The 24,432-nt window shown below is 59.2% G+C and overlaps 4 protein-coding genes across 7 annotated transcripts; 2 read left to right on the top strand and 2 right to left on the bottom strand.

Moving 5' to 3' along the window:
* Positions 1 to 513: 513 nt before the first annotated feature.
* Positions 514 to 7,820, top strand: SMIM35 (small integral membrane protein 35). 2 transcript variants are annotated; one of them, XM_079326938.1, is made up of 5 exons: positions 514 to 954; positions 2,304 to 2,420; positions 2,715 to 2,748; positions 2,907 to 3,036; positions 7,722 to 7,820. In XM_079326938.1, the coding sequence occupies exons 1-4, from the start codon at positions 585 to 587 to the stop codon at positions 3,010 to 3,012; spliced, it is 627 nt and encodes a 208-aa protein (XP_079183064.1). In that variant the 5' UTR covers positions 514 to 584; the 3' UTR covers positions 3,013 to 3,036; positions 7,722 to 7,820. The 2 variants fall into 2 exon arrangements, with proteins under 2 accessions (XP_079183064.1, XP_079183063.1); XM_079326937.1 differs by lacking the exon at positions 7,722 to 7,820 and adding an exon at positions 3,647 to 3,746.
* Positions 5,373 to 7,317, bottom strand: LOC306812369 (uncharacterized protein). The gene has a single exon (XM_079326925.1). The coding sequence runs from the start codon at positions 6,954 to 6,956 to the stop codon at positions 6,039 to 6,041; it is 918 nt and encodes a 305-aa protein (XP_079183051.1). The 5' UTR covers positions 6,957 to 7,317; the 3' UTR covers positions 5,373 to 6,038.
* On the top strand, positions 7,607 to 23,678 carry TMPRSS13 (transmembrane serine protease 13). Of its 3 annotated transcripts, none has more exons than XM_079326907.1 (13): positions 7,607 to 7,822; positions 18,422 to 18,596; positions 18,810 to 18,911; positions 19,583 to 19,705; positions 19,783 to 19,912; positions 20,124 to 20,216; positions 20,299 to 20,342; positions 20,590 to 20,749; positions 20,831 to 21,003; positions 21,964 to 22,062; positions 22,278 to 22,420; positions 22,507 to 22,659; positions 22,750 to 23,678. In XM_079326907.1, exons 1-13 carry the CDS (start codon positions 7,664 to 7,666, stop codon positions 22,762 to 22,764), a joined length of 1,569 nt encoding a protein of 522 aa, XP_079183033.1. In that variant the 5' UTR covers positions 7,607 to 7,663; the 3' UTR covers positions 22,765 to 23,678. The 3 variants fall into 3 exon arrangements, with proteins under 3 accessions (XP_079183033.1, XP_079183035.1, XP_079183034.1); XM_079326909.1 differs by lacking the exon at positions 7,607 to 7,822 and adding an exon at positions 12,970 to 13,649 and having other exon boundaries at positions 18,473 to 18,596; XM_079326908.1 differs by lacking the exon at positions 7,607 to 7,822 and adding an exon at positions 12,970 to 13,649.
* On the bottom strand, positions 8,443 to 10,869 carry IL10RA (interleukin 10 receptor subunit alpha). Its single transcript, XM_079326939.1, has 3 exons — positions 10,521 to 10,869; positions 9,083 to 9,206; positions 8,443 to 8,995 (listed from the first exon to the last, which is right to left on the bottom strand). Exons 1-3 carry the CDS (start codon positions 10,582 to 10,584, stop codon positions 8,578 to 8,580), a joined length of 606 nt encoding a protein of 201 aa, XP_079183065.1. The 5' UTR covers positions 10,585 to 10,869; the 3' UTR covers positions 8,443 to 8,577.
* Positions 23,679 to 24,432: the final 754 nt, after the last annotated feature.

Below are 24,432 nucleotides of genomic sequence, written 5' to 3'. Positions count from 1 at the left end.
ATTCCCGCTGTGCCCTCGGTTCTCTGCTGGCTCTGCCCCCTGCAGCCCCCAGGCATCGCCCTGCCCTGCTCACCTGGCCCTGCCACCACTGTCACTGATGTGGGGCACGGCAGGGGGGGAGGCTGTGCCTGGCAGAGCAGCACGAAGCAGGGAGGAATTCTGCCCAGTTTTCAGCTGTGAAGGGTTGTACCTGCAGCCACAGGAGGTGGTTTTCCCTCTTTCTGTAAAGAGGAGTTGATTCCCAAGTGACACTCTGGTGTGGGGCTTTGAGAAGGTGATCCAAAAGTCTATTTATCTACATTCTAAAGGTCTAATTTACACTTTACTAATTTTGGTAGCTTGTTTCCATTCCCTCTGGGTTTGTAATTTCCCCCAGGGGTTAGAATTCAGCGCCTATGACACCAGGGTCTCACTCAGAGGTCTTTGAGACCCTCACCAGGGGGGTTTTGAGACCCCCAAGGAGGCCAGGGGTGCACCCTGGGCACCCACAGGGGTCCTGCCTGAGGTCCCAAGCCGGGGTTCTGCTTGGGCCTCTGCCACCTTCCTGGCTGCTGGTCTTTGCCGGGAGGTGGCAATCAGAAGAAATGGCCACTTGGGCACCTTGCCAGAGCTGGGCACACCTGTGTCCTGGCTGTCCCTGCCCCTCGGGCTCCCAGTACTCCCAGTTCAGCCTTTCCCAGCAGTGGGAGGGCAGAGCTGCCCACGCAGGCGGGCTGGGCACGGTGATGTGCCGTCTGTCGTGTCTGCTGCAGCTCCTCTGCTTTCTCCCTGTGAACCAGTTGGACCAGTGGGCCAGGACTGGTGCCCAGCCTTGCTGCTGTGTTACCAAGAGACAAGGGGACAGGCAGGACGTGCCAGGCTCCAGCACAGACAGGACTCTGCAGCTGCAGCTCCAGCCTGGGATAAGGAGAGCAGCTCCCGTGGCACAGCAGCGGGACATGGACCCCCGGACAGGTGAGTGGGTGGCTTTCCCCCCCTTCACAGGGCAGAGGCGAGATGTTCATGGCACGGGCAGTGCTTTGTTGACCTTCTTCTTCCCCTCTTCCCGGTGAGCTGGGGTTGGGGCTCACTGTTGTGCGGCTCTGCTGCTCGGGGCCATCCCTGGGATTTGGGCACCTCTGCTCCCGAGGGTGCCGGGGCAGGGGCAGGGCCTGGGCACGACGCCGTCACCTCCCACGGGCAGTGGGCGTGGGGATGGGGCAGTTTCGGCAGCCGGCTGATTCAGGGAGGCTGTTGCACCACGTTCCTCCGTTCCCGCAGCTCCTGCCGTGACTCACGGCTGCTGCAGCTCCCCGGCCTCGCCCACACCGGGGGTCCCGGAGCTCCTGCTCGCCCCTGCCCCAGCAGAAACTTTGGCCTCCCACGTATCCTGATCCGTGCCAGGAAGGGAAAGGAAGGGCAGGGCAGGGCAGGCGCTGTGCCGGTCCCCGGGAGCTGGCGCCGATGCGCTGCGGCCCCGGCTGTTTGCACATCCCAGCAGGTGGAGCGAGTGCCGCGGGCTGCAGGGCGCGCTGAGCCCTGCTCACTGTGTAAACACCGTGACCACAGGGGAAATGTTCTCACTCCGCCGGCATCTGCCTAAATTTAGCTGCTCTTAGGTCACCCCTTTCCGCTGTCTCCTCGCTCCCGGTGCCGCAGTGAATCCCGTCCCTGTGCGCCCCGCTGGCCGCGCTGCGGGGCAGAGCCCGAACCCCTGTGCCCTCCTGGCACAGCCCCAGCAGAGCTGCCAGCACGGGAATCGATGCTCAGTGGCTGTGCTGGGCACTTCGGCGTCCTGGCAATTCCAGGAGCATTGCTTGGTGCCGGGTTTTTCAGACCCCGGGGCACGGAGGGGAGGGATGGGGCGGTGAGAACCCGCACTGCCCCGTTCTGTCCCGAACACGCCTGAAGCTGGCTGCAGCAGCTGCTCGTGCTGACAAAAACATCCTCTAGAGGGAACTGCCAGCCCAGAGATGGTTCCAGTGCCGCCAGGAAAGGAGAATCGCCCCACGAGGGCGTGAGCGGGACCAGGAGTGGAGATACAGCATGGTCAGCGTGGCCACCTCCTTTCCCAGTGACCGTCCCACCTGCCAGCTCACCTGGGGACCGCCCTGGGCTGCGGCACGAGGTTTTGGGGGCACAAAACTCTGTGTGCCACAGTCCTGGCAGAGTCCGGGCACTCCCGGCAGCGCTGCTGGGCGCAGTCCCTCCCTGCCGTGGGGACAGCACAGCTGGAGAGCTGTACCCCGGCTCCCGGGTGTCCTGTCCCCTGCAGGGGACAATCGGGACCCCTCTGCAGAGCCCCTCGTCCCTCTGCTTTCCAGGAGAAGAGCCCATCAAGGTGATCGGGGTTGTCTTGGGCATCGGGCTGGCCCTGCTGATCCTGGCGAGTTTTGGCTACACCTTCCTCCGCTGGTACCGGAGGGGCCACTCCCGGCGCCGTGAGTGCGGGCAGGGGACAGGGGACAGGGGACAGGGGACAGGGGACAGGGTAGGGGGCCCTCAGAGCACGGGCCTGCAGGGACTGGGTGTGGGGAACCCTGGTGCAGGAGGCTCTGGGACAAGCTGGGGGCACTCAGAGGTGAGGAGGGGGTGTCTAGTGATGTCCTGGTGCTGTCCTGCTGCCTGTCCTGCCTGTTCCCACCCTGCCACACACTCTCACAGCAAGGCAAAGGTGGGTTCATGGCAACACCTGGCTCTGACACCTCTCCCTCCTCTTTCTCCTCCCTCCCCAGGGCCTGACTTTGTCTTCAACCTCTACCACTCACGGTGAGTGATGCCATGGGGGCACCAGGGCCCGGCTACAGCTCTCTGTGCAGTGCCAAGGTGTCACACCCCCTTCCCAGTCCCCAACACATCCAGTTCTGCTGTTGGCAGGGGCTGGAGGGGGACAGGGCAGCTTGGTGACCTCTCTGCTCTCCCTGCAGTGGGCTGGGCTCAGTGGCACTGGAGCTGGTGCCACCGTTCAGCATCAGTGGCTCGCTGGGCACCTCGGGCAGTGGCTACGAGCCCTTCCACAGCCAGGGGCCATGAGGTGAGAGTTGGGCTGCTGGGCAGGTAGGACATCCCCCTGTCCCCCCCTGCCCCCCAGTGCTGTGCCTCAGAACCTCTGTGCTGTCCCTGGGCACCACAGCTTTCCTCAGGACAGTCCCAAGGTTTTTCCAGCAAAAGTCCTGCCTGTGCCTGTGGGGCTTCAGAGGCTTTCCCTGAGCTCTGGTTTTGGTTTCTCCCCTCACAGGCTTTGGTTTGTTTCCTTCCCCACTGTCCCTGGGAATGGGCAGAGGGACGGGGCTGGAGCCTGGCTGCTCTTGCAGAGCTTCCTCTTGCTGCCTCTTACTCACAGCCCAGCACCAACAAAAAAAGCAACCAAAACTGGCCAGGGGGAATTCCTCCGTTTTCACTTCTGTAAGAAACAGCCCCTGAATTTGTTGGATTTCAACTGAAACGGCAAAGGTGCAGTTTCTGTTGCTAAAAAAATTTCACAGAATCACAGAACCGTTGGGGTTGGAAGGGGCCACTGGACACCATCTGGTCCAACCCCCCCTGCCCAAGGTCACCTGGAGCAGGAGACACAGGAACTCACCCAGGTGGTTTTGGAATGTCTCCAGAGAGGGAAACTCCACAAATTCCCTGCGCATCTCCTCCAGCTGCAGTTCTCCCTCTGCAGCCAGGGGTGCACAGGAGGTGCCTGGGCCAGCACTGGTGCAGCTCCCCCTTGCTTGGGATGGAGGGAGAGGATGGAGCCTTATCCCAGGATTCCTCAGCACTGCTCCTGGAGAAAACAGCCACAGGGCACAGAGACCTCCAGCCTCCTGCACAGCAGAGACCTGGCACCAGGCAGGGAGCCAGCTGAGGAGGAGGGCCAGGAGCCCCAGAACTGGGTGACTGGATTTGTGCAACTGTGGAAAACGCTGTGAGAAATGGGAAATCTTTCTCAGACCTCCTCCTCCTCCTCCTCCATTCAATATCTGAACCCACGTGGAGGTTGGTTTTCCACACTGCCAGCAAGGAAACTCCTCAGAAATCCCCTGTGGAGTTCCTCCTGGAATTTTTGTGCCAATTGCCTTTGGTCTCAGCAGAACAAGTGGCTGTGGAAGTGCCTGGAGCACAGAAGATTCTGTGGCCACAGAGAGGAGTCCTGCTTGGCCAGCAGGGGCTGGTGAGGCACAAGGAGCCTTGGGACAGTTTCTTTGAGAGTTTGTCTCAGGAAAAAAAAAAACCAAATTAAAACTCATGACAGCCACGTGCTGTGTGTAGGGAAAGCAGTGAGGACAGGGTGGGATTTCCAGAGAGTCAGAGGGACCATCTGTGCTCTGGGCTGTCAAAGCTGAACCCTCTGGTCTGTGGCTTTCTCCTGGCTGAAAGGAGATCTCTGCCTCTCATGGAGAGGGGGAAGTGTCACCTCTTGGGGCCTGGGAGCCCTCCAAGGTGGGCAGGATCCGGCAGAGCCCTGAGTGATGCAGGATCCGGCCGGGGGGCCTGACGTCAGTGGCGCTTAAAAGAAAAACAAGAAAAAAAAAAAAAAAGCCGTGCTTTTGATGACTCTGTTTTCCAGAGGAAGTTGAAAAAAAAATTAAAAAGCAAGCAAAATGTTCTAACCCCCAAAATACACAGAGGCAGAAGAGCAGGTAGAAGAGGAAGAAGAGCAGAAGGGATGGAGGAGGCTCCCAGTGCTCTGCACATCCCTGTGGGATGCAGGGATGGATCTCACGTGTGAGCAGTGCCATGTGAGATGTGAGAGAAGGAAACACAGCAAGGATCAGCCCCCTCCTGCTGCCTGCACTGGAAAAGCTGAAAATAAACCAAATAACCCTTCACCTGAAAACCACATTCCCCGAGGAGGGTTTCTATCACCATGAAGGTTCTTGGAAAAGGAGTGACTTTTGGGAAAACTTCCCTGGGGCCTGGACGGTGACCCAGGGTGAGCTGTTGGGTCTCATCCTGTTTCCATTCTGATGACAACTGTTCACAGCATCACAGAATCAATTAGCTTGGAAAAGACCTCTGAGATCATCGAGCCCAGCCTCTGACTGAACACCACGCTGCTGAGCAGAGCCCTGGCTGTTGTGTTTCCTCCAGCCCCGGGTCTGACCTGTCCTGCTCCTGGTGATGGCCCTGGGATGTGAATCCCTGTGGAATCACTGTGAGCAGCCCAGCTCCTTTTCCCTGCTGCGCTGATAGTTGCTCCCAAAACTTCCCCAGGAACTCAGGTGTGTGAGAAGCTCTTGGAGAGATCACTTGTTTCTCCTTTTTCCCAGCTGTGATGTGGAAACACTCTTCCCCATGTGAGGCAAAGGCACATTGCCTCTTGCTGATGGGGAATGTCCAAATCTGGAAAGAGAAAGCTCAGCTTGTCCTTAGGAGAGGATGAACAGACAAATGGACCAAACAAATAACACCACATCCTTTCTGTATTTACAAATGAAACACAATAAATAATGTCTGTGTCCAGCAGTGGCAGAACACAGACCATAGTGTGGGTCGGACTGCCCTGGCTCGTGCTGGGCTCCTGGGTGCGTCCCATATCCTGCCCTGGGGCTCTTCCAGAGGGGCTGGATGCTGAAGGGTCACTGCAGGGTCAGGAAGGTCTCAGGGCCCATCCCTGTGGGGTCAGGCAGGGCAGGAGCCCCGTGCTGCCAGCAGCAGGGTGCTGATGTCAGGCTGACGTCTGCTTTCGGTGTCCGTGTTGCGAAAGGCTGGGATGGCATCAGAGTGAGGACGTCAGCAGCAGGAGCCCAGCTGGCCCAGGAAAGGGGGAAGTGGAAGCACAGGAGTGCCCCAGACCCGGAGGGTGGCCCTGCACCCTGTGCTGGGCTGCTGAGGAGGGCAGACAAGGCAGAGGTGCCCTGTGTGTATCCTTGGTGGCCCGAGGAGGTCGGGATGAGCCCCTCCAGCACAGCACATCCCTGTCTCCCAACAAGGGGGGCTGCCCACAGCAGGATTGGGGCCAAAGCAGCCCCAGCAGTGGCTGAGCTGGCACCAGGAACACTCAGGGGTAGCTTATCCAGTGGCAGACGAGGTAGTTGGGTCAGAGCAGGGCTGGTGGCCGCAGGGGACGGTCACAGGCGGCTGTCCTTGCTGTCCCCACTGAGCTGGCTCAGGGGGTTGATGGGGGGTGTGATCCAGCTGCAGCTGAGGCTGGAGACGAGCGGCAGCGTCCCCAGGAAGGCAGTGCTGTTGAAGATGTTCAGGTCCAAGGGAGTCTTCAGATCAGGGCTGGCTTTGGAGGATAGTGGAGCACCTGGAGCTGCCCAGCTGAGCAGAGTGGGGGCTTGGGGCTGGCTGGAAAAGTCCCAGGCAGGGGCTCCCCACATAGCAAGGTCCTGTGTGAGGAGATGTTGGGGGAGGGATTGCTTCAAATAGCCCTTGGACACAGCCAGCTCGGAGCACTGCATGTCCAGCACAGTGTCAGTGCCCTGCACAGACCCTGCACAGCCCGAGAGGGACAGTCCCTGATCCAGAGCCTGCTCTGGCCCCACGGTGCCCTTAGACTGCTGCAGGTACCCCCTGAACTCCACATCCTCCTGGCTGGCAGCAGGGGAGAGCTCAGGCTGCCCTGGGCTGGCGTTGCTGCTGCCAGAGGAGCAGCCAGGGGCAGGGCAGGGGCTCTCCAAGCCCACCCCACTGTCCTCAGCCCTGGGCAGCTGCTGCCTGTAGCCCTGGGGCTCGGGGCACGTGGAGCAGCTCAGGGAGGAGGAGGAGGAGGAGGAGGGTATGTGCAGGCAGATGCCGCTGTCGGTGCTGGTGCCGCTGCTGTCTCTGCTCCCCGTGGGCTCCAGCAGGCACTGCTGCTCCTTGGGCTGTGCTGGGAGCTCCCAGTCCTGCTCCAGGGGCGCCTGGGCTGTGCTGGTGCTGCTGTCAGGGCTCCTATCCAGCCAGGGCTCCTTGTGGCACAGGAAGAGCTGCTGGATGGGGTCTGCGTCCAGACTGCTCGAGGATGGGGGGTCGTGCTCCACCCAGAGCGAGCTCTGCTTCATGAAGGACTTCTGGAGGGAGGGAAAGAGAGGAGTGAGCTGTGCTTCACTCCTGGTTGGTGCCTGCTGTAACAGTCAGTCCGAAGTTTCTCTGATCTGCCTCAGGACCATCATGACAGACTGAGACCCTGGACCCCACCGCTCGCTCTGGACCTGAGTTCTGGCCTGGCCCAGGTGGATGCTTGCCCAGGACTGTCTGTAGCTGTGCCTGGTGCTGCCATGGCTGCTCGAGCAGGGTACTGCTCATAGTGCCCTGTTCCAGCTCCTGTTCCTTGGAGCAATGATCTCCACACACAACAGTCCATAAATCTCCCTACCGTTTGGCCAGAGGCCACTCACTTTGGAAAAGGACTATAAAAAGTGACTTTCCTAAGGAGACTCTGAGATCTCTTTCTCCTGAATGGATTGAAGCCGTGTCTATCGTCGGACAACCACGAGGATGCTATATCCCATCCTTTCTCTCCTTCTCCCTCCCCTTTTACTTTGTTTCCTTTACCTCTCTCTCTCTTTTCTATCACAAAACCAAATTGTTGACACACAATTAACTGCTTTACTGCTTCCTGCTGAATAAAACCCGAGTCTCTCGCTTTTTGTCTTTTGCAGCCTGGGGTTGAACGAACCATCACAACTCCCTCTCGGGTTGAGAAATTGTGACATTTCTCTCCCAGTGCTCCCCAAGCCTGCATCTTTACTCTGGCCCAAAGGGTGGCATGGCACTGTCCCTGCCTTACCAGGACAGACGGTGTCCTCACAGGTTTCCTGATGTAGGTGTGTGCCCCCAGGAGGCCCAGCAACAAGAGGATGATGAAGGAGGAGCTGAGGATGGCGGGGAGAAGCTCTGCACTCCCTGCGAGAGAGGACGTGACCAGGTGAGGGGGGAGAGGGGGATTCCTCAATGCACACAGCACCAAGAGGCTGCCCTGGTGTGGACTCCCACACTGCCAGGGCTGGGAGGCTGGGGGGGTCTGCACTCCATGATTCCCCCTCCCCTGAGTGCCACTTACTGTCCCTGTGGCCGGTGGTGATGCACTGCTCGTCGCTGCGTGTGCTGGGGATGACCCTGTTGATCATGCTGGGCTCCACGCTCAGGCAGTACTCTGTGACCCAGAACAGCTCCCCAATGGTGAACTCTGTGCTGTTCTTCACCACTGTGATCTGCAACAAACAGCACAGGCTGGCACCTGAGAGCCCCCAGCTCCTGCTCCCCTCCCTCCTCCTCCTCCACTGTCCCCTGAGGAAAGTCCCCAGGGTATGCTGAGATAATGATCCAAAATCCCCACAAGAGCTGGAAAACTCTGCCATAAAACTTGCAGAGAAAGCTCTCAGTGCTGCTGTGGCTGTGGGAAAGCTCAGCATTCAATCCTACAGCAGGCTGTGCTTTAACAATCTGCTTTCCCACTCATGTGGGACAGGTGGGCACAGCACAGGAACAGGAGCTCATCTCACCGTCTGGTTGTCCCGTGTCCTCCTGATGTACACGTGGTACTGGGCCATCGCCTTCTGGAAGTCTCCGTACTCCAGGGAGACATTCCCAGGGAGGAGGAGCAGCTGCAGCCGCACCTGGATGGAGTTGCCCACCACAGAGAGGCTCTGGCCCGCCACGTGCACGCCAGCTGGAAGAAAATCAGTGCCAACAGCAGGTCAGGGCTGGCTCCTGCTCACAGCAATCACAGCTCTCACCCTCTGCAGCACCAGACTGAGCTGTGACTGTCCCACCCACCCTCAGCTTATCCCATCTCCCTGGGCAGCCTCCAGGAAGGTGTGGAGGGAAATTACCCCTGCTCTCATTCATCCCACAGCTCTTTCCAAGCAGTTTGGCACCCTGACCCCACCAGCGCAGGGTGGAGGCAGACCCCAACCCACCTTCCTGTGGGGAGAAGGTGCTGCTCCTTTGCCAGGGGGACGTGAGGTTGCCGGACACAGCCCTGACCTGCGCCACGTAGCGCCGCTCGGGGTCCGGGGTGTAGCGGGTGAGGTCGCAGGAGAGCTCCGAGGTGTTCCTGCACTCTGGGATGGCTCTCCAGGGAACACGCAGGCCATAGCTGAGGGGAGAAGCACAGGGGGTGAGCAGAGAGCTGGAATCAGCCAGGGCAGGGCAGGACCCGCGCGTTGCCCCTGCTGTTACTCACACTATGAGCTGCACGTCGTAGCTGGTGTTGCTGGGGCAGCCGTGCCCTGGCTCCCACCTGAGCAGGTGTTGTGCCAGCTCGGAGCTGAAGCGCACACGCCGGGGGCTCGCCAGCCCCTCCTCACCTGTGGGGCACACGGGGGGCTCAGCTGGGGCTGCTCAGCCCTGTCCTGCCAGCCCCGCAGCGATTTACCAAAATAAGAGTGTTGGTCTAATATCGATACTCAGCTGTGACAAAAGACTCTCTAACAATTTAAAGTTAGAAAATGTATGTTTATTCAGCGCTGGGGAATCCTCTAGTAGTGCCAAATCACAGGTGACAAAATCTATTTATTGGCAAAGGATTCAAACAAATACATATTCATAGTAACAGCCCCGCTTCCTATGGTAATTAGCTTGAATGGCTATTGAGCATGCATGATTGACTTCTTAAATTAAGTCTGGGGTCGTTTTTGTGGGGAGGGGTCTTAAAAGTAGGAAGTTAAGCGAGTCTTCCTCACCCTAAACTCTTGACCTTTTCTGTCAATGGCAATAGAAATTATTTCTGGGGCAGTCCAATTTTTCAAAGAATATGTTTCTGGTTTCATTGTCCATGTTTTTTTGGATCTCCTCACTAGTTTTGTCTTTTCCCATTGTAAGCGCACTGAGCAAACATAAAATGACAGACAATCAATTATTTAAGTTTTAGATAACTACTCCCTTCTAACTTCTAATTATTTTCAGCAAGGTAACTAAAATCCTAATTTTCTAAGATTCGTGTTTCAACAGCAGCCTGGGCACAGCCTCCTGCAGCATCACCCCAGGAGGGGTGACGTAACAGCACTGACCACCCGAAACCTGCAAGGTTTTGAAACCTGCCCAGATTTCTCTTCCCAACTTCTAGGATTTGCTCAGCCCCCTCTTCTCCTTCCTCTTTCTTTGAGGACAGCTCAGATGGAGCTTCTCAGTGCTTTTCTGCCCCAAGAACGGAGCTGTATTTGCATCTCCCATCCCCTGCAGTTTGCCACCAGCTCTGTTTGGACTCGGCTTTCCTGTTTTGCTCATCTGCCTGGGTGAAACCAGAGTTTTTCACACCTCCTGCCTGATCTCGGTGTTGTCACCTGGCAGAAAAGCCCCGCTGATAACATCTGCCACCTTTCCCTTGCAGGTTTCCCCGGCAGCTGCTGCCTGCTGGCAAACACCCAGCCCAGCACTGTGTCCCCAGCACCGTGTCCCCTCACCAGCGGGGACAAGCCAGGCTGGAGCCCCTGGCTGAGCCTTTGGGCTCCCAACCAGCAGTGAGAGGCAATCAGTGAGCCAGGAGCCCTGCTCCAAAACGTTGATCCCAGCGAAGCCATCCAGGCTGAGTCTCCACTCTCATCCCCCATCCCAAGGAGCCCACCCGGAGCAGCGAGGCTCAGCCCCATCGGCAGGGAGATGCAAACACAGCACAGACTCACCGTGTGCCAGGCAGGCGAGCAGCAGCGCCAGGCACAGCGCCGGGGCGGTGGCACAGGGGACCATGGCCACTCAGCATCCTCCGTGGCAGCAGGGCGAGCGCGGGGCCGGCTGTGCCCCGCCGGCAGCTCAGCTCTCGTTTTTCCCCCAGGGGTTGGCTCAGTGACGTCTCGGAGGCGTTTGAACTGCGCCAGGAAAGCCACTGAGCAGCCACTTCCACTTCTCTGCGCTGTCCACCCACTCACCCCCAGCCAAAGCCTCAGCCTGGGCTGGGCTTTTCCGACAGAGCTTGAAAGGAAGAATTCTGGGGGCTTTTCTGAGCAGAGCAGGGCCGTGCTGAGAAAGGCAAGAACGAGTAAATGATGTCTCTGCCTTGGCTGCTTTGTTGTGAAATGAGATGTTAAAAAGTGTAGCCCAGGTGAGCGTGAGCACCCAGGGTGACCTTTGCCCAGGTCACAGGGGTTTCCCTGAGCACCGTGCCAGCAGCTGAATGCAGGTTTTAACCAGCCCTGGAGCCTCAGCAGGGGCTTCTGGCTTTCCCTTCCTTCGAGCTCAGCCTCCTGCCTCAGCCTGCAATTCCCCTCTCTCCATTTCTGGGGCTGAGTGACAATCTGTGTCCTGGAAACACCTTCACACATTGGAAACACAGTGTGTGACACAAACACGGTGACATTGGGAATCCAGTGTGACACAGGGGCTGCCACTGTCCCCTGGCTCTGGTGGCCCCCAGATGTGTCTGTGACCCCATGGCTGTGGGGTCTGGCCCCATGGTGATGTCCTGCCTGTCTGGTGGTGCTGAATCACCATGCAGCAGACTGTGTGTGAGAGCTCTGCTCTGCCTCAGAGCTTGCTTGAGGGCTTTCCTGGAGCTCTCATGTGATGGAGAGTGATTTTCCTCAAAAAGAGGAATTTCCCACTGGGGAATTAGTGGAAAGAACACAGATAAAAAGAGTAAGGGAAACTGAAAATGCCATGCACAGACTCAGAGGGCATCATGATGGGCACAGACATGCAGGCTCCTATTTGAAGAGTCATCTGAAGTGGGAGATTTCTCCTGTTTTCCCTTACTTATCCTTCCTGACTAAGGCCAAGGGCTTCCACAAACTCACAGCCTGTCTGCAGATCCCCTCCCTGCCCTGGGTTTATTTCATCCAGGGTAGACCAGCTGATGTCCTGCCACTCTGCTCTTGGCCCTTGTGTCAGATCTGGCAGCCACTGAGCTCAGGAGTCCTGAGATGAAGCACAGCCAGTCCCACACAAAGCCACAGATTGTGTTTTGTGTCAGGTAATGACAATGAAAAGCAACGGGACCAAAACCCAGGGAAGTGGGAGTTCTGTGGAAAAGCCACCGTGGGGCTGTGGGTGAGGCAGTTCAGAACCTTGAGAGAAGTGGTTGGCAATTTAGAGGAAAGCAAAAGTGGCTGAGGAGGAACGAGAGTTCTGCAGAAAGCTGGGATGGTGAGAGGGACTTGAGGAACCTGAGCTCTGCAGGGACAGCACTGCCCCAGGAGAGGGGATAGGGTGAGCTGTGAGCCCTGAAATTCCTCCCTGTGCACACACCACAGAGAAACCCAGCCAGGAGCACCTGGCTCTGTGCATTTCCCTCCCTGCTGCCCTCAGGAAGCTTTCCTGGGGTGGCAGCAGGGTCAGGCAGGGGATGTGCAGTGAGCAGGGCAGGGCTGGGGCTGCAGGGCTGGTTCTGCACAGCCCCGCCGCAGGACAGAGCAGCACAGGGATCCTCATCCCCATTCCCTCTGCCTGGAGGTTGGAGCAGCTCTCCTGGGCTGGTGGAGCCAGCTCTGGCTGTGTGTTTAACTCCTTTTTAGTGGCTGGGAGGGCAGGAGGGTGCAGGGAGGCCTCACAGCAGTGTTAACAGCCTGGAAGGTGAGAATTTCACCCTGGAGCTGTGTGCATGCTGACATTTACCATCAGCCTGCTGGGGTCAAGCCACACACCCTGTACTCTGGAACTTGCTCTCTGTAGGTGGCTTTGTAGCAAGCAATGAACAGATCCTGAAGCTGTTTTCTGAGAATCCCTTTCTGAAGTGGACCCAGCAGTTTCAGAGGGCATGGCTGGCTCAGGGGAGTCTGGGGGTGCACTCAGTGCTTGGCCACCCCTGGCACCCAACAGACACAGCCTGCAGAGGCACAAAAAGCAAACAACCACCTCAGAAACCACTCTCTGCCTGTGAAAATGACAGAGGAGTGTGCTGTGGAGTGAGGGCTGGCTCAGAATCCCTCTGTGAGCGATCCTGAGAGCAGGAGGGGTCAGAGGGATCTAGCCTGACCTTTCCAGCTCTAAAGGAAGGAGTTTTGCAGCAGGGCTCCTCCAAGCTTGGATGCTTCTGCTCCTCTCCTGCCCTTCTGAAGAGCAGGTGTGTGTGGGGAGCTGGATGAACAAGGGACTTACACCAAGAGAAACGTGGGACTGAGGGTCATGGGCCTGGCTATCAGAAAGCACAGGATGAAGCTGGGCTTTTCTCCTTTAATCTGGGTATTTTCAGCTGTTTCTGCCTGAGTTCTTGGTTGTGCAGAGCATCCCTCAGGTTGGACCTGCTGCTGGTGCCTGGACAAAGCGTCGCTCCATCAGCAAAGGAATGAAAAGGCCTCTAGAGATTTAAAGGGAAACAGCATTTCATTTCCTTTGGAACTGAAAATTCTTGACTTCTGGGTCACACCAGCGAGGTTCTCCTGAGGCTGGGCATAGCTGTGCATCCTCTCCTCTGTGCTTGGCTGGGCAGGAGAGCTGAGGGTGAGGAGTGGAGGGCACAGAGGGCAGGAAGGGGAGCTTGGGTGGGCAGGCAGCCAGGAGAGCAGCGAGGAAACCCAGGATGCTGCCGTTCCCTGCGGGCTGCTCTCCCTGCTCGCCGATTCCCAGGGCTCCTCCGGCTGTGCCCCGCATCCCCGGGCCGGCACGGGGCAGGTGTTTGTGCAGGTTGGGAAACCGGCGGCGCTGGGGCCGGGCAGGTCGGACAGGTTTGCTCCTGGCGCTGGCACTGACGTACGAGCCCCGCTCGCCAAACAGCTCCTGGCCGGCCCCGCGGAGCTGCTGCGCTCGGCAGCCGCCGCTGCCATGCAGCTCTGAGCCCGGCCCAGCCCCGACCCCGGCCCATGGACGGCAAAACCTCCCCGGTAAGTGCGGGCGGCCCCGGCTCGGGCTGCGGGGCGCGGGGGATCCGCTCCCCGCGGGATTTGGTGGAGGGACGCGTCTCTCCCTCCTGCTCTCCGGGCTGTTCCTTCACAGTAGCCGGAGGGAAAAGGAGCTGCCTGAGGAGCAGGAGGCAGGCACATGGAGGGAGGGCAGCCAGCAGCATCCCTGGTGCCTGCCCGGTGCTGGAAGAGGCTGTCTCGTTGCCACACTGGAGCTGTGAGCTGAGGGGACCAGCTGATGCAGTCAGAGGGATCTGGTGCTGCCTGGCACCTTCCTGAGCCCTTTGGCACTTTCCAGCAGCCCTGCTGCTCTCCAGGCAGCTTTCCCTGCGCCCTTTTTGGGCTGAGCTGACCGGGACCTGCTCAGCCCTGGATGTGGGGCTTTGCTGAGCATCCTGTCATGAGGAAAACATCCATCCTGCCTGGGCACCGGGCGAGGCAGAGAGTAATTACCGTGCCGAGCAGCTCCGGCTGTGCCAGACATCCGGAGCAAAGGAGGCAGGGATGGGGCTCCAGGGGAGGCAGAGCCAGCTCTGACACTGTCCTCTTCCTGCCCCTTGGCCTGGGGGTGCCAGCCAGGAGCGGGGGGACACTGGGCTCATGCTGGGTGTTGACTGGCTCTGAGGAGATGCAGTGGTCCCAGCTCTGGGTGACCCCCAAAGCAGGGTGGCATCGCTGCATCCTGGTGACAGTGGGGCAGGAACTGGGACGGCCACATGCAGAGACAATTGCTCAATACTGGACAACCCCACTGGGCCACCTTGGCATTGTCACTTGGGTTAAATGGGCCATCAGGAGTACCAGGAGCCACCCTTGTCTCTGACACGGCAGCAGCTTCTCTTTGTCTTTCCAGGCCTCTGCCTGCCCCTCTGTGGAGTGAGGTGAGCAGTGTGGAGTGGTTATCCAGCCCCTGGAACATTTTGGGGTCTCACACTAGCACAGGGTGACCTGTCCCTGGCACATCGGGCTGGCTCAATACTCGGCCACCTGCACTTTCAAAGTGATGCTGGCTGCTTTGGGATCTCACTTTTCTGTGTATCAGGGCCTTGGCTCTGTCCTCTCACCCTGTTCTGGTGCTGGGGTTTGTCCCCTCCCAGGTAGGCCCCACTCAGCAGTGGCACTTGAGCAGGACGTTGTCCCCCAGAGGGACTAGGGGCTCTCCCAGGCGGGGGATGTCTTTGTCCTGGCGAGGACAATGTCTCCATTGTGTGCTGGCTGAGCTGCACTGTGCAGACAATCGGTGCCTCACAAATAGGTGAAGGAGCTCCCAGCCTGGACACAGGGCTGTGAGCAGCTGGAGCCATGCTGAGGGCAGGGCAGAGTTCAGCTGGAGAGCAGGATCTGGGGCACCACATTTAAGCCAGGCTGCCTCTCCCTCTCCCCTCTTAATGCTCCAGATTTTTGGGAGTTCCTGTGTCCTTTTACTCCTCCAAGACCTGGCTGGGCCCTGGGTCTGGTTGCAACACCCAGGTGTTCCCTGGCTTCCGCTTTCCCTCCCACTCCGAAACTGCAGGTGACTGCTGGCTGGCTTCCCTGAATGCTGAGCCTGCAGCCCAGCCTGGCTTCCCTTTCCCCTGCTGATTGTCCTCTGCTGCTGTGGGTTTGGGGGCTTTCCCTCCACACCAGGGTGTGGAGCTGCAGTCACAGCCCACAGTGCAAAGGGGGTGAGCACCTCAGTGCTGCTGTCCTTGGTTTGCATGCCTTGCCCAGCTCTGCTCTGAGCCTCAGAGCAGGGGCAGGGAGTGGGGTGTTTGCACTCCTGACAGCTTCAGCAGAGGGCTCATGCTGCAGACAGGCAGCATCACTGTCTGTGAGGTGAGCAAAGCTGCCCAGGAGTCCCTGAGTGTCCCCAGAGTCCCTCCTGGATGTCCTGGATGAAAGCAAGCCATCCTCCCCACAGCTGCTCCTGGCAGGGATCACTCTGGTGGCTGCTGGAGCTTTTGCAGAGAGGCCGTGGGGGAAAGGGCTCAAACCCACAGGTGCCTGTGATCCGGGCTCGGCTCTGCCTCTGGCTTTTACTCAAAAGCCAGCAAAGGATAAGTAAAGGTTTTGTGGGCAGGAGCTGTCGCTTGCTCACCGGGGTCACGCGCTCTCCTCAAGAAAAACATCTCTGCAAAAACCACCACTGCTCTCTCTGCTGCAGCATCCCTGCACTGCTCACCCATGGCAAGAGCTCTGTTACCTTCTCTGGCAGGCCCACAGAATTATTTAGACTTTAGACTTTTAAGGAAATAAGTAGCTGAAAATTCCCTGAGTGTAAGAAAGGGCATGTGCTTCCTGCTGAGGAGTGCTCAGAGCAGTCTGACCTATGGCAGGTTCTGGTGTTAATTTGATATATTTGCACACTGGAGGTGGGAGTGCTGTGGCATCCAGCACTGCTGGCTCCCTGGGGAAGCTGGGCTCTGATTTCCGTGTGTGATGGAGAGGTTTCTCCTCTGGTGAACTGTAGCTCTGCTGGTCTGATATGAAAAGGGTTACGGCTGCTGCAGGGTGAGATGTGACACATCAGATGTCTGGAGATAGCACAAAATGCCAGGGGGAAAGGGTATTTACAAAAACCTCATTTCTACACAGGCAGGAGAAATTCTTTTCCTAGGAAGGGTCCCTGGCATCCCCACATTGCTTTGCTCAGGACCTGCCCCAGCTCTGGCTGTCACCCACAGTGGGCACTGAAGGTGCCTGGGGATGCTCCACGGTGTGGGTGAGTGAGAACCGAAATGTCATCAGCATTGTGACTGCTTGGGCTCATTAGGGGAGGGCACTGCAGGCACTCCCCAACCCTCCCAACCTCGAGGAGAAAACTGGGGGGCTGTCTGGGCTCCCTGGAGAAGGCAAGGCTGCATCACTGCAGGAAAATCTGGATATAGGGAAACCTGGAGCAGACCCAGGCTTGTTCCTGTTCTCTGGCAGAGAGTGGGGCTGGTGCAGTGGAACAGAAAGTGCCTCTGCTCCAGAAAATGCCTCTCCCGGCTCCTCCCCGCACACAGGTGCCACACGAGCAGGGGAAGGCACAGCCCGAGCAGGGGCAGGTACAGCCCGAGCAGGGGCAGGTACAGCCTGAGCAGGGGCAGGTACAGCCCCAACAGGGCAGGTACAGCCCGAGCGGGGTAGGAACACCCCGAGCGGGGCAGGAACAGCCCGAACTGGGCAGGTACAGCCCGAGCGGAGCAGGCACAGCTCGATTCAGGGCAGGCACAGCCCGAGCAGGGCAGGCACAGCCCGAGCAGGGGCAGGCACAGCCCAAGCAGGGCAGGTACAGCCTGAGCAGGGGCAGGCACAGCCCGAGCGGGGCAGGTACAGCCCGAGCGGAGCAGGTACAGCCCGAGCGGAGCAGGCACAGCCCAAGCGGGGCAGACACAGCCCCAACAGGGCAGGCACAGCCCAAGCGGGGCAGGCACAGCTCGATTCAGGGCAGGCACAGCCCAAGCGGGGCAGGCACAGCCCAAGCGGGGCAGGCACAGCCCCAACAGGGCAGGCACAGCCCAAGCGGGGCAGGCACAGCCCCAACAGGGCAGGCACAGCCCGATTCAGGGGCAGGCACAGCCCAAGCGGGGCAGGCGTGTCGCGGTGCGCTGAGCTGCGCTCGGAGCCGCGCGGGACGCGTGACTCACGGATAATGCCCAGGAAGTTACACCAGAGCATCGCCACGGAGGCAGCGCCGCATTCACAAAGCACGAGCCTCGCACCGGCTCATTAGGGCTCCTGCTTCCCGGCAGGAAACATGAGGGGCGAGAAAACCCCGCTGGAAGGGCGAGGGGGGCTCCCAGCACTGCCCTTGTCCCGGTCCTGCCCGTCCCAGCACAAGCGCTCCTCTCTGGCTTGGCAGGGAAGGGGATGATTTCTGGTCATGGAGAAAGGTGCAGAGCCAAAAATCAGAGACAGGCAACCTAGAGAGATGTGTTAGAACCCATCTCGGGTGGTAAGTGCTCCCTGCTGGGTGGTGGCTCCCCTCCTCCCTGGGTTCCCCTTCAGGAGTGCTGCTACAGAATCCCAGAATTATCTGGATGGAAATGGACTGAACACTCAGACAGTTCCAGCCCCTTTCCATGGGCAAGGCCACCTTCCACCGGAACAGGCTGCTCCAAGCCCCATCCATCCTACAAATGGTAGAGAAAGCAGGATTTATTTAGGGATTTGTTCATAGGTCCTCTCTGGATGAAAATGACAGGCTCTGGATTCTGTCACCAAGGGAGCATTTGGAAGAGTGTATTTTGAGGAAAGGAAACAAATACATTTTCTTTTGTGAATTCATAGATCAGGAGTGACATAACTGCAGAGCAGCATTCCAGGGTGCAGGACGTTTCAGTGCATGGAAAACACCGATTATTAAGTATTACTAAATGACAGCTGGAAATTGCAGTGTATTTTTCAAATGGCTAATTAAGGATAGATGCATAAATTGGGGCACTGGCCTCGTGGAACTGGGCCACGGCGTGACTGTCCCGATGCCAAATACCCGGCTGATTGCTCGGCTCACAGCAATGGCTTTGGGAAGTTCAGCTGCCTGAAGGGGACAAACCCGGTGACAACGAGGTTTTTGGCCATCCTGGGTGGGATATGTCTGAGGTTGTGGTACAGAGAGAGGCACTGGGGTGGTGACTCTCCGTGAGGCTCGTGGGTCTGTGAGGAGCAGGCTGCCAGGAGGGCTCAGCTCCATCTCTGTGTTGCTTTCACCTTCACAGCTGGCAGGGGGGCAGCTGGGGGGATTCTGGTGGGCAGTAGCCACTGCTGGTGACAGTGCCCTCTGCCCACAGACCACTGCCTCGCCCAGCAGTGTCCCCCCCAGCCTCCTCCATGTCTCCAAGGTCAGCAGCATCTTCGGTGCCCGACCCCCGCAGCCCCGAGAGAACGTCCTGGGCATCAGCTTCAAACCCTACAGCCCCGAATCCGGCCCGACCCCGAGCCCCTGCTCGGCCTGTGAGAGCACACGTAAGGATGGGGAGATCCATGGATCCCTCTCAGCATGGGGAGGGATGGAGGGAGGCAGGGATGTACAGCCATGTGTTTCCCTGGGCTGTGAGGGGTGTGGGGGGCACTGGGCACAGGGAAGGTTGGGATGTGCATGGCCCACAGGCGGGCAGCAGGGTCTGGGTGCCCCGAGGAGGCAGCAGCCCCCTGACCCTGCCTCTGCCCTGCTGCCAGGATCCTCCATGTTCAGAGCTCCCTGCATGAGCCAGCGGCGGCTCGCGCTCATCTTCTGCGTCTCCGTCCTCATCGTGCTGCTCATCGCCCTCATCCTGCTGTGTGAGTGGGGTCCCAGCACGGGCTGGCTCCAGGCTCCTGGAGAGGAACACAGAGGAGCTGGGGGTCAGCAAAGCCTGGGGATACACACACTGGGAAGTGCCAGAGGGAAACCCCTGTCCCAGGGACAGGGATGTGCTCTTCCCATTCCCTGAGTGTTCCTGACCTCTGGTGGAGAAACGGGAGCTGGGGAGAGCAGAAAAGGAGATCTGCCCGGGCTGGTGGCAGTATCTGGGGGGGTTGGGGCTGCAGTATGTTTTCCTTCTGCTGGGCTTACTCTGGTGGGCAGCAGGGCACCCAGCACACCCACAGTGCCCTCCCCAAGACAAACCATGGTCCATAGGCAGAACAGGCACAGGGGAATCCCTTTAATCCTGGTGATATCAGCTCCACTCTCCAGCCAGTGGGCTTGAAGCACTCTCAGGCTGAATGCATTTGCTGTGGGTGAAGGGACAGGGGCTTGCAGCAGCTGGGCATTGATATATTGGAGGGTGCTCAGGGTGGCCAGTCCTCCCCCAGCCCTGTGACCAGCAGCTCCTCACTTTTGGCTCAAACACACCTCACGCTCACACCCAGTGACTGGGAGTGCTCCATGTCTCCAGATACCCACCCAGCTGGGTCACAGCCCTTCCCCATGGCCAGCCCTGGCCTCAGCATGTGTTCTCTGCCTGCAGTCATGTTCTGGCGGTCGCAGACGGGCATCGTGTACAAGGAACCGGCAGAGAGCTGCAAGGACAGCGCCGTGCGCTGCGACGGCGTCGTCGACTGCTCCCAGAGGAGCGACGAGCTGGGCTGTGGTGAGGCACCCAGAGCTGGGGTGGTGGGAAGGAGGGGAGCCCCGGGAGCACCCTGACACTCCTGCTCCATCCCACAGTTCGCTTCTTATCCGAGGAGTCGCTGCTCCACGTCTACTCCAGCGCCGAGAGCCAGTGGCTGCCGGTGTGCAGCAGTGACTGGGACGAGTCCCTCTCCAGGAAAACCTGCCGGCAGCTGGGATTTCAGAAGTAATTCTTGAAGGATGGGTTCTTCTGCTCATTGCTAGGGCCCTGCCAGACCCCTACCCTGACTAAGAGCAGGGTTGCTGTGCTGTTTCCCTCAGTGCTGTGTTTTCCCACTGAAAGGCGGCGTGTCCAGCACAGCTCTGGGCATAATGCAGGGGCCAAGTGGTCAGTGCTGGCAGAGGGGACCCTCACTGCCTGTCCTCTCCCCTCACAGTGCGTCACAGACAGAGTACATCCCCCTGCGTGTCTCTGGCAAGAGCCTCACGGTGACTGATGAGCGAGAGACCATCCAGCAGAGCCTCAACAGGTACCAGGGTCACCTCCTGCCCACCCCTGCCCTGTGCCACAGGAATGGGGCTGAGGATGGGTGTCCCTCCTCTCTCCTGCAGCTCCCAGTGTCTCACAGGAAAGTACGTCTCGCTGCGATGCACAAGTAAGGACTGGCTGGGACACAGACAAGGGTGGGCCCCTTTCCACAGGCTTGGGATCACTTCCCCCCTGCTCAGCACAGGGCTGGGCAAATGGGATGTCTTCCAGAGAATGTTCTGGGTGATAGAAAACAACCAACATTGCATTCCTTGCAATAAATGTGGTCCCTGTGGGTGGTGGGATGTTGTGTGTGTCCCCCTCCACGCTCCCCTTCCCCCGAGCCTTTCTCCCAGCCCTGCTCTCCCCTCCAGCCTGTGGGCAGAGGATTTCTGGCCGGATCATCGGTGGGAAGGAGACGTCTGTGAACAAATGGCCCTGGCAGGTCAGCGTGCAGTACGGGCCCATCCACATCTGCGGCGGCACCATCATCGACGCTCAGTGGGTGCTCACCGCTGCCCACTGCTTCTTCATGTGAGTGCTGCTGCCAGCCCGGGCACCCAGCCCAGCCCACAGCCCGGGTCTCACTCCCTCCTGCCCCTCTCGCCCTGCCAGGAACAGCGTGAAGATCCTGGATGACTGGAAGGTGTACGGAGGGGTGTCGGACCTGAAGCAGCCCATGGAGGGCATCCCTGTGTCCCAGGTCATCATCAACTCCAACTACAGCGACGACCACGACGACTACGACATCGCCCTCATGAAGCTCTCCAAGCCACTGACACTCTCAGGTGAGGTGTCTCGGCTTACCTGTTCTTGTCTGGGTGGTGTTTGGGGCACAGGGAGACAGACAGGACCGAGAAGCTGCTCTGGTGCCCTGGGAACCATGGGGTGTGTGGGGCTGCTGTCAGCTGCAGCATCCAACCCTGCTGCGGCCACCTTGCTTGTCCCACGGCCAGGAAGGGTCTGGCAGCTGCAGCCGTGGGCTCAGCTGTGCCACCAGGCCCCCTGTGAAGCCGGGGAGACCCTGCTGGGATGGGCAGAGAGGGGAGCCTTCCCTGCACCCCCACCCTGAGCGGGAGTTGTGATGGTTCGTTCAACCCCAGGCTGCAAAAGACAAAAACAAGAGAGTCAGGTTTTATTCAGCAGAAAGCAGTAAAGCAGTTTATTGTGTGTCAACAATTCAGTTTTGCGATAGGAGAGAGAGAGAGAAAAAGAGGTAAAGGAAACAAAGTGAAAGGGGAAAGAGAGAAAAAAGAGAGAGAGAGAGAGAGAGAGGAAGGATGGGATATAGCATTCTCGTGGTTGTCTGACTATAGACACGGCTTCAATCCATTCAGGAGAAAGAGATCTCAGAGTCTCCTTAGGAAAGTCACTTTTTATAGTCCTTTTCCAAAGTGAGTGGCCTCTGGCCAAAAGGTGGGGAGATTTACACACTATTGTGTGTGGAGATCATTGCTCCAAGGAACAGGAGCTGGAACAGGGCACTATGAGCAGTACCCTGCTTGAGCAGCCATGGCAGCACCAGGCACAGCTACAGACAGTCCTGGGCAAGCATCCACCTGGGCCAGGCCAGAACTCAGGTCCAGAGCAAGCGGTGGGGTCCAGGGTCTCAGTCTGTCATGATGGTCCTGAGGCAGATCAGAGAAACTTTGGCCCGACTCTTACACCCCTGGCTGTGGGGCTGTGAGGATTTCTCCCCAGGTGACTCACCCCTCGCTCCTCGCCCTGCTCCCGTCCCTCTCCTCCAGCCCAGGTGCGCCCTGCCTGCCTGCCCATGTACGGCCAGCGATTCCAGACCGGCAGGTCCTGCTTCATCACCGGCTTCGGCAAAACCAGGGAGAATGAAGGTGAGGGAGGAGAGCGGCTCCCCGCAGGCAGCTCCTGCCCACAGCACGGCCCTGCTGTGGCCCTCGAGGGCTTTCCCGCAGGGATGACTCTGGGGATTGCCCTCCCAGCAGAAATGACACCTGGGAAACACCTGCTTCCTCCCTCGCTGCAGAGGGGCCGGGGTGGTGGGGATGGCGAGGCCCCCCCCTGCCCCACAGCTCTTCCTGCCTTGCAGATAACACGTCCCCGAAGCTGCGGGAAGCCGAGGTGAAGCTGATCGACTACAAGATCTGCAACAGCGACAAGGTGTACGAGGGTTACCTGACCCCCCGCATGATGTGCGCCGGCTACCTGCAGGGGGGGAAAGATGCGTGTCAGGTGAGCTGGGGCACACCAGGGGAGAGCTGCCCCATTTTGGGGTGTCTCCTGCCCACCCTCCTCACTGCTGTGCCCCTCCGAGCCAGGGTGACAGCGGGGGGCCCCTGGTCTGCGAGGACGACGGTCGCTGGTATGTGGCTGGGGTGACGAGCTGGGGGACAGGATGTGGCCAGAAGAACAAGCCCGGAGTGTACACACGTGTGACAAAGCTCCTCAGCTGGATATACAGCAAAATGGAGGTGAGCTGGCAGGGCTGGGCCCTGCACAGGGGCTGTACCCCCAGCCCAGCCCCTGGCACCTCACCCTGCTCTCCTCTCTGTCCCTTGCAGAGCGAGAACGACTAAGGGCTCTAAGGGATGGACACTTGCCTGGGCTGTGCCAGGGCACGATGCCACCGGCCAAGCCCCACCTCTCTCCGGACTGTGCGTGCAGCCAGGGACCTGTGGCTGCCCCTGAACTCTGAGAACAGCACCTGCAGAGTGACCCTGCCCTCGCCAGGGGTGACACGGTGGTGGCTGGGCACAGCACCCAGCCAGGACACAGCCCATGCCAGCAGCTGGCCGTGCTGGCTGGGGCACAGCTGCTTGCCCTGTGTCTGGGCTCCCCTCTGTAAATAGACCTGTCTGGCCAGGGGGTGCGAGTGCTTCCTGGCAGGGCTGTGCACACTCAGCAGTGCCCGTGGAGAGGGAACCCTCTCCTTTTGCCAGGTCACAGCTGTGCCACCTTAGGGTGCAGGGTGTGGCAGCCGTGTCCACACTGCCCACACCCCCGGGGCCAGGCTGGCAGCTCTGGGGAGCCCCGAGGTGCGGATATTCCACCCCCTGGGAGGGGCGGTGGCTGCTCTCGTGTTTGCAGAGGGATTTCGGAAGTGCCTTTTAAGAGATGTCCCTCCCCTCCAGGGAAATGCCTCTTTGTTTATTTTTCCGTGCCGTGGCTCTGGTCTGAGCCAGCGCTCCCTCCCAGGACTGCAGCCGCTCTCAGGCTGCTCCGGGCAGCGTTTGGGGCACCCTGGGGGTGGCTGTGGGAGGTGTGACAGAAGCCAGCGGCAGCCAAAGGCCACTCTGGAGTGTGGCTCAGAGCAACCACCCAGTGTGAGCAGCCCTGGATCTCCCTGCTGAGAGCTCTGCAGTGCCCGAGTGCTGCCTCCTGCCTGCAGGAATGGCACAGCCAGCCTGTCCCCACTGCCCACGCCCCAGCAGGGACACATTTCCCTCGAGGAAACAAGCGCCTGGGTCTCCTGGTGGATGCTGGGGCACACGAGATGCCCGGGGTGAGCATTCCTGCTGCCCTCCCCAGCCCTGTGGGCAGCTGCAGGGGGGTCCTGTGGAGCCTGGCCACCCTGCACTCTTCTAATAAATGTTTTGGTAGTGCCCCATGTGGAGATGGCTCTTTGGGATGGGCTGGGAAGGAAGCAGCGATGTGCCAATGATTCCTGGGGCTTGTGATGGAGTGGCCCTTTCTGCCCACCACCCTCTGGGTTACTGCTCGTGGCTGGGAGAATAGGGAGGGGTTTTGGTTGCTCAGGTCCTGGGAACGTCCCCTGGGTTCCCAGCACTGACCACTCCCCCTGGAGAAGGTTATGGGCAGCTGTGGTTTGTGTTGGGATTTTGGGCCAGCAGGTCTGGTCCAGTTCTGGGTGTTCAGAAAGCCTCTCCCTGGCACTGGGGCTGCCACATGCCCACTGATGGGAAGGGCTGGGTGAATTCCTGGGTTTGCTTCACTTCTCGTGGATTTGGAGCAGTGCTGGGTGGCTGCCCTGGACCTGAACTGAAACAAAGAGAGTCAGTGCCTTTTGGGAAGCACCAAAGTCAGCCTGACCTCAAATCCCCCCTCAGAGCAGCAGCAGCCCAGAAACCTCCCACGGATGCAGGAGCTGCCCATGAAGAACAGTGTGCAGAGCCCAGGGGACCATTCCCACTTCCCAACCTGTGCCAAGGGCCTTGGGCAGCCCTGCTGGATGCCAGGGAGGAGTGGGGCTCTGCTCCCTGCACACTGGGGCTGGACATGCTGCA

This window comes from Erithacus rubecula (assembly GCF_903797595.1).
Source record: "Erithacus rubecula genome assembly, chromosome: 25".
NCBI lineage: Eukaryota > Metazoa > Chordata > Aves > Passeriformes > Muscicapidae > Erithacus > Erithacus rubecula.
The sequence above is the reverse complement of the archived record's forward strand: the minus strand, read 5'-3'. Positions and strand labels throughout refer to the sequence as shown.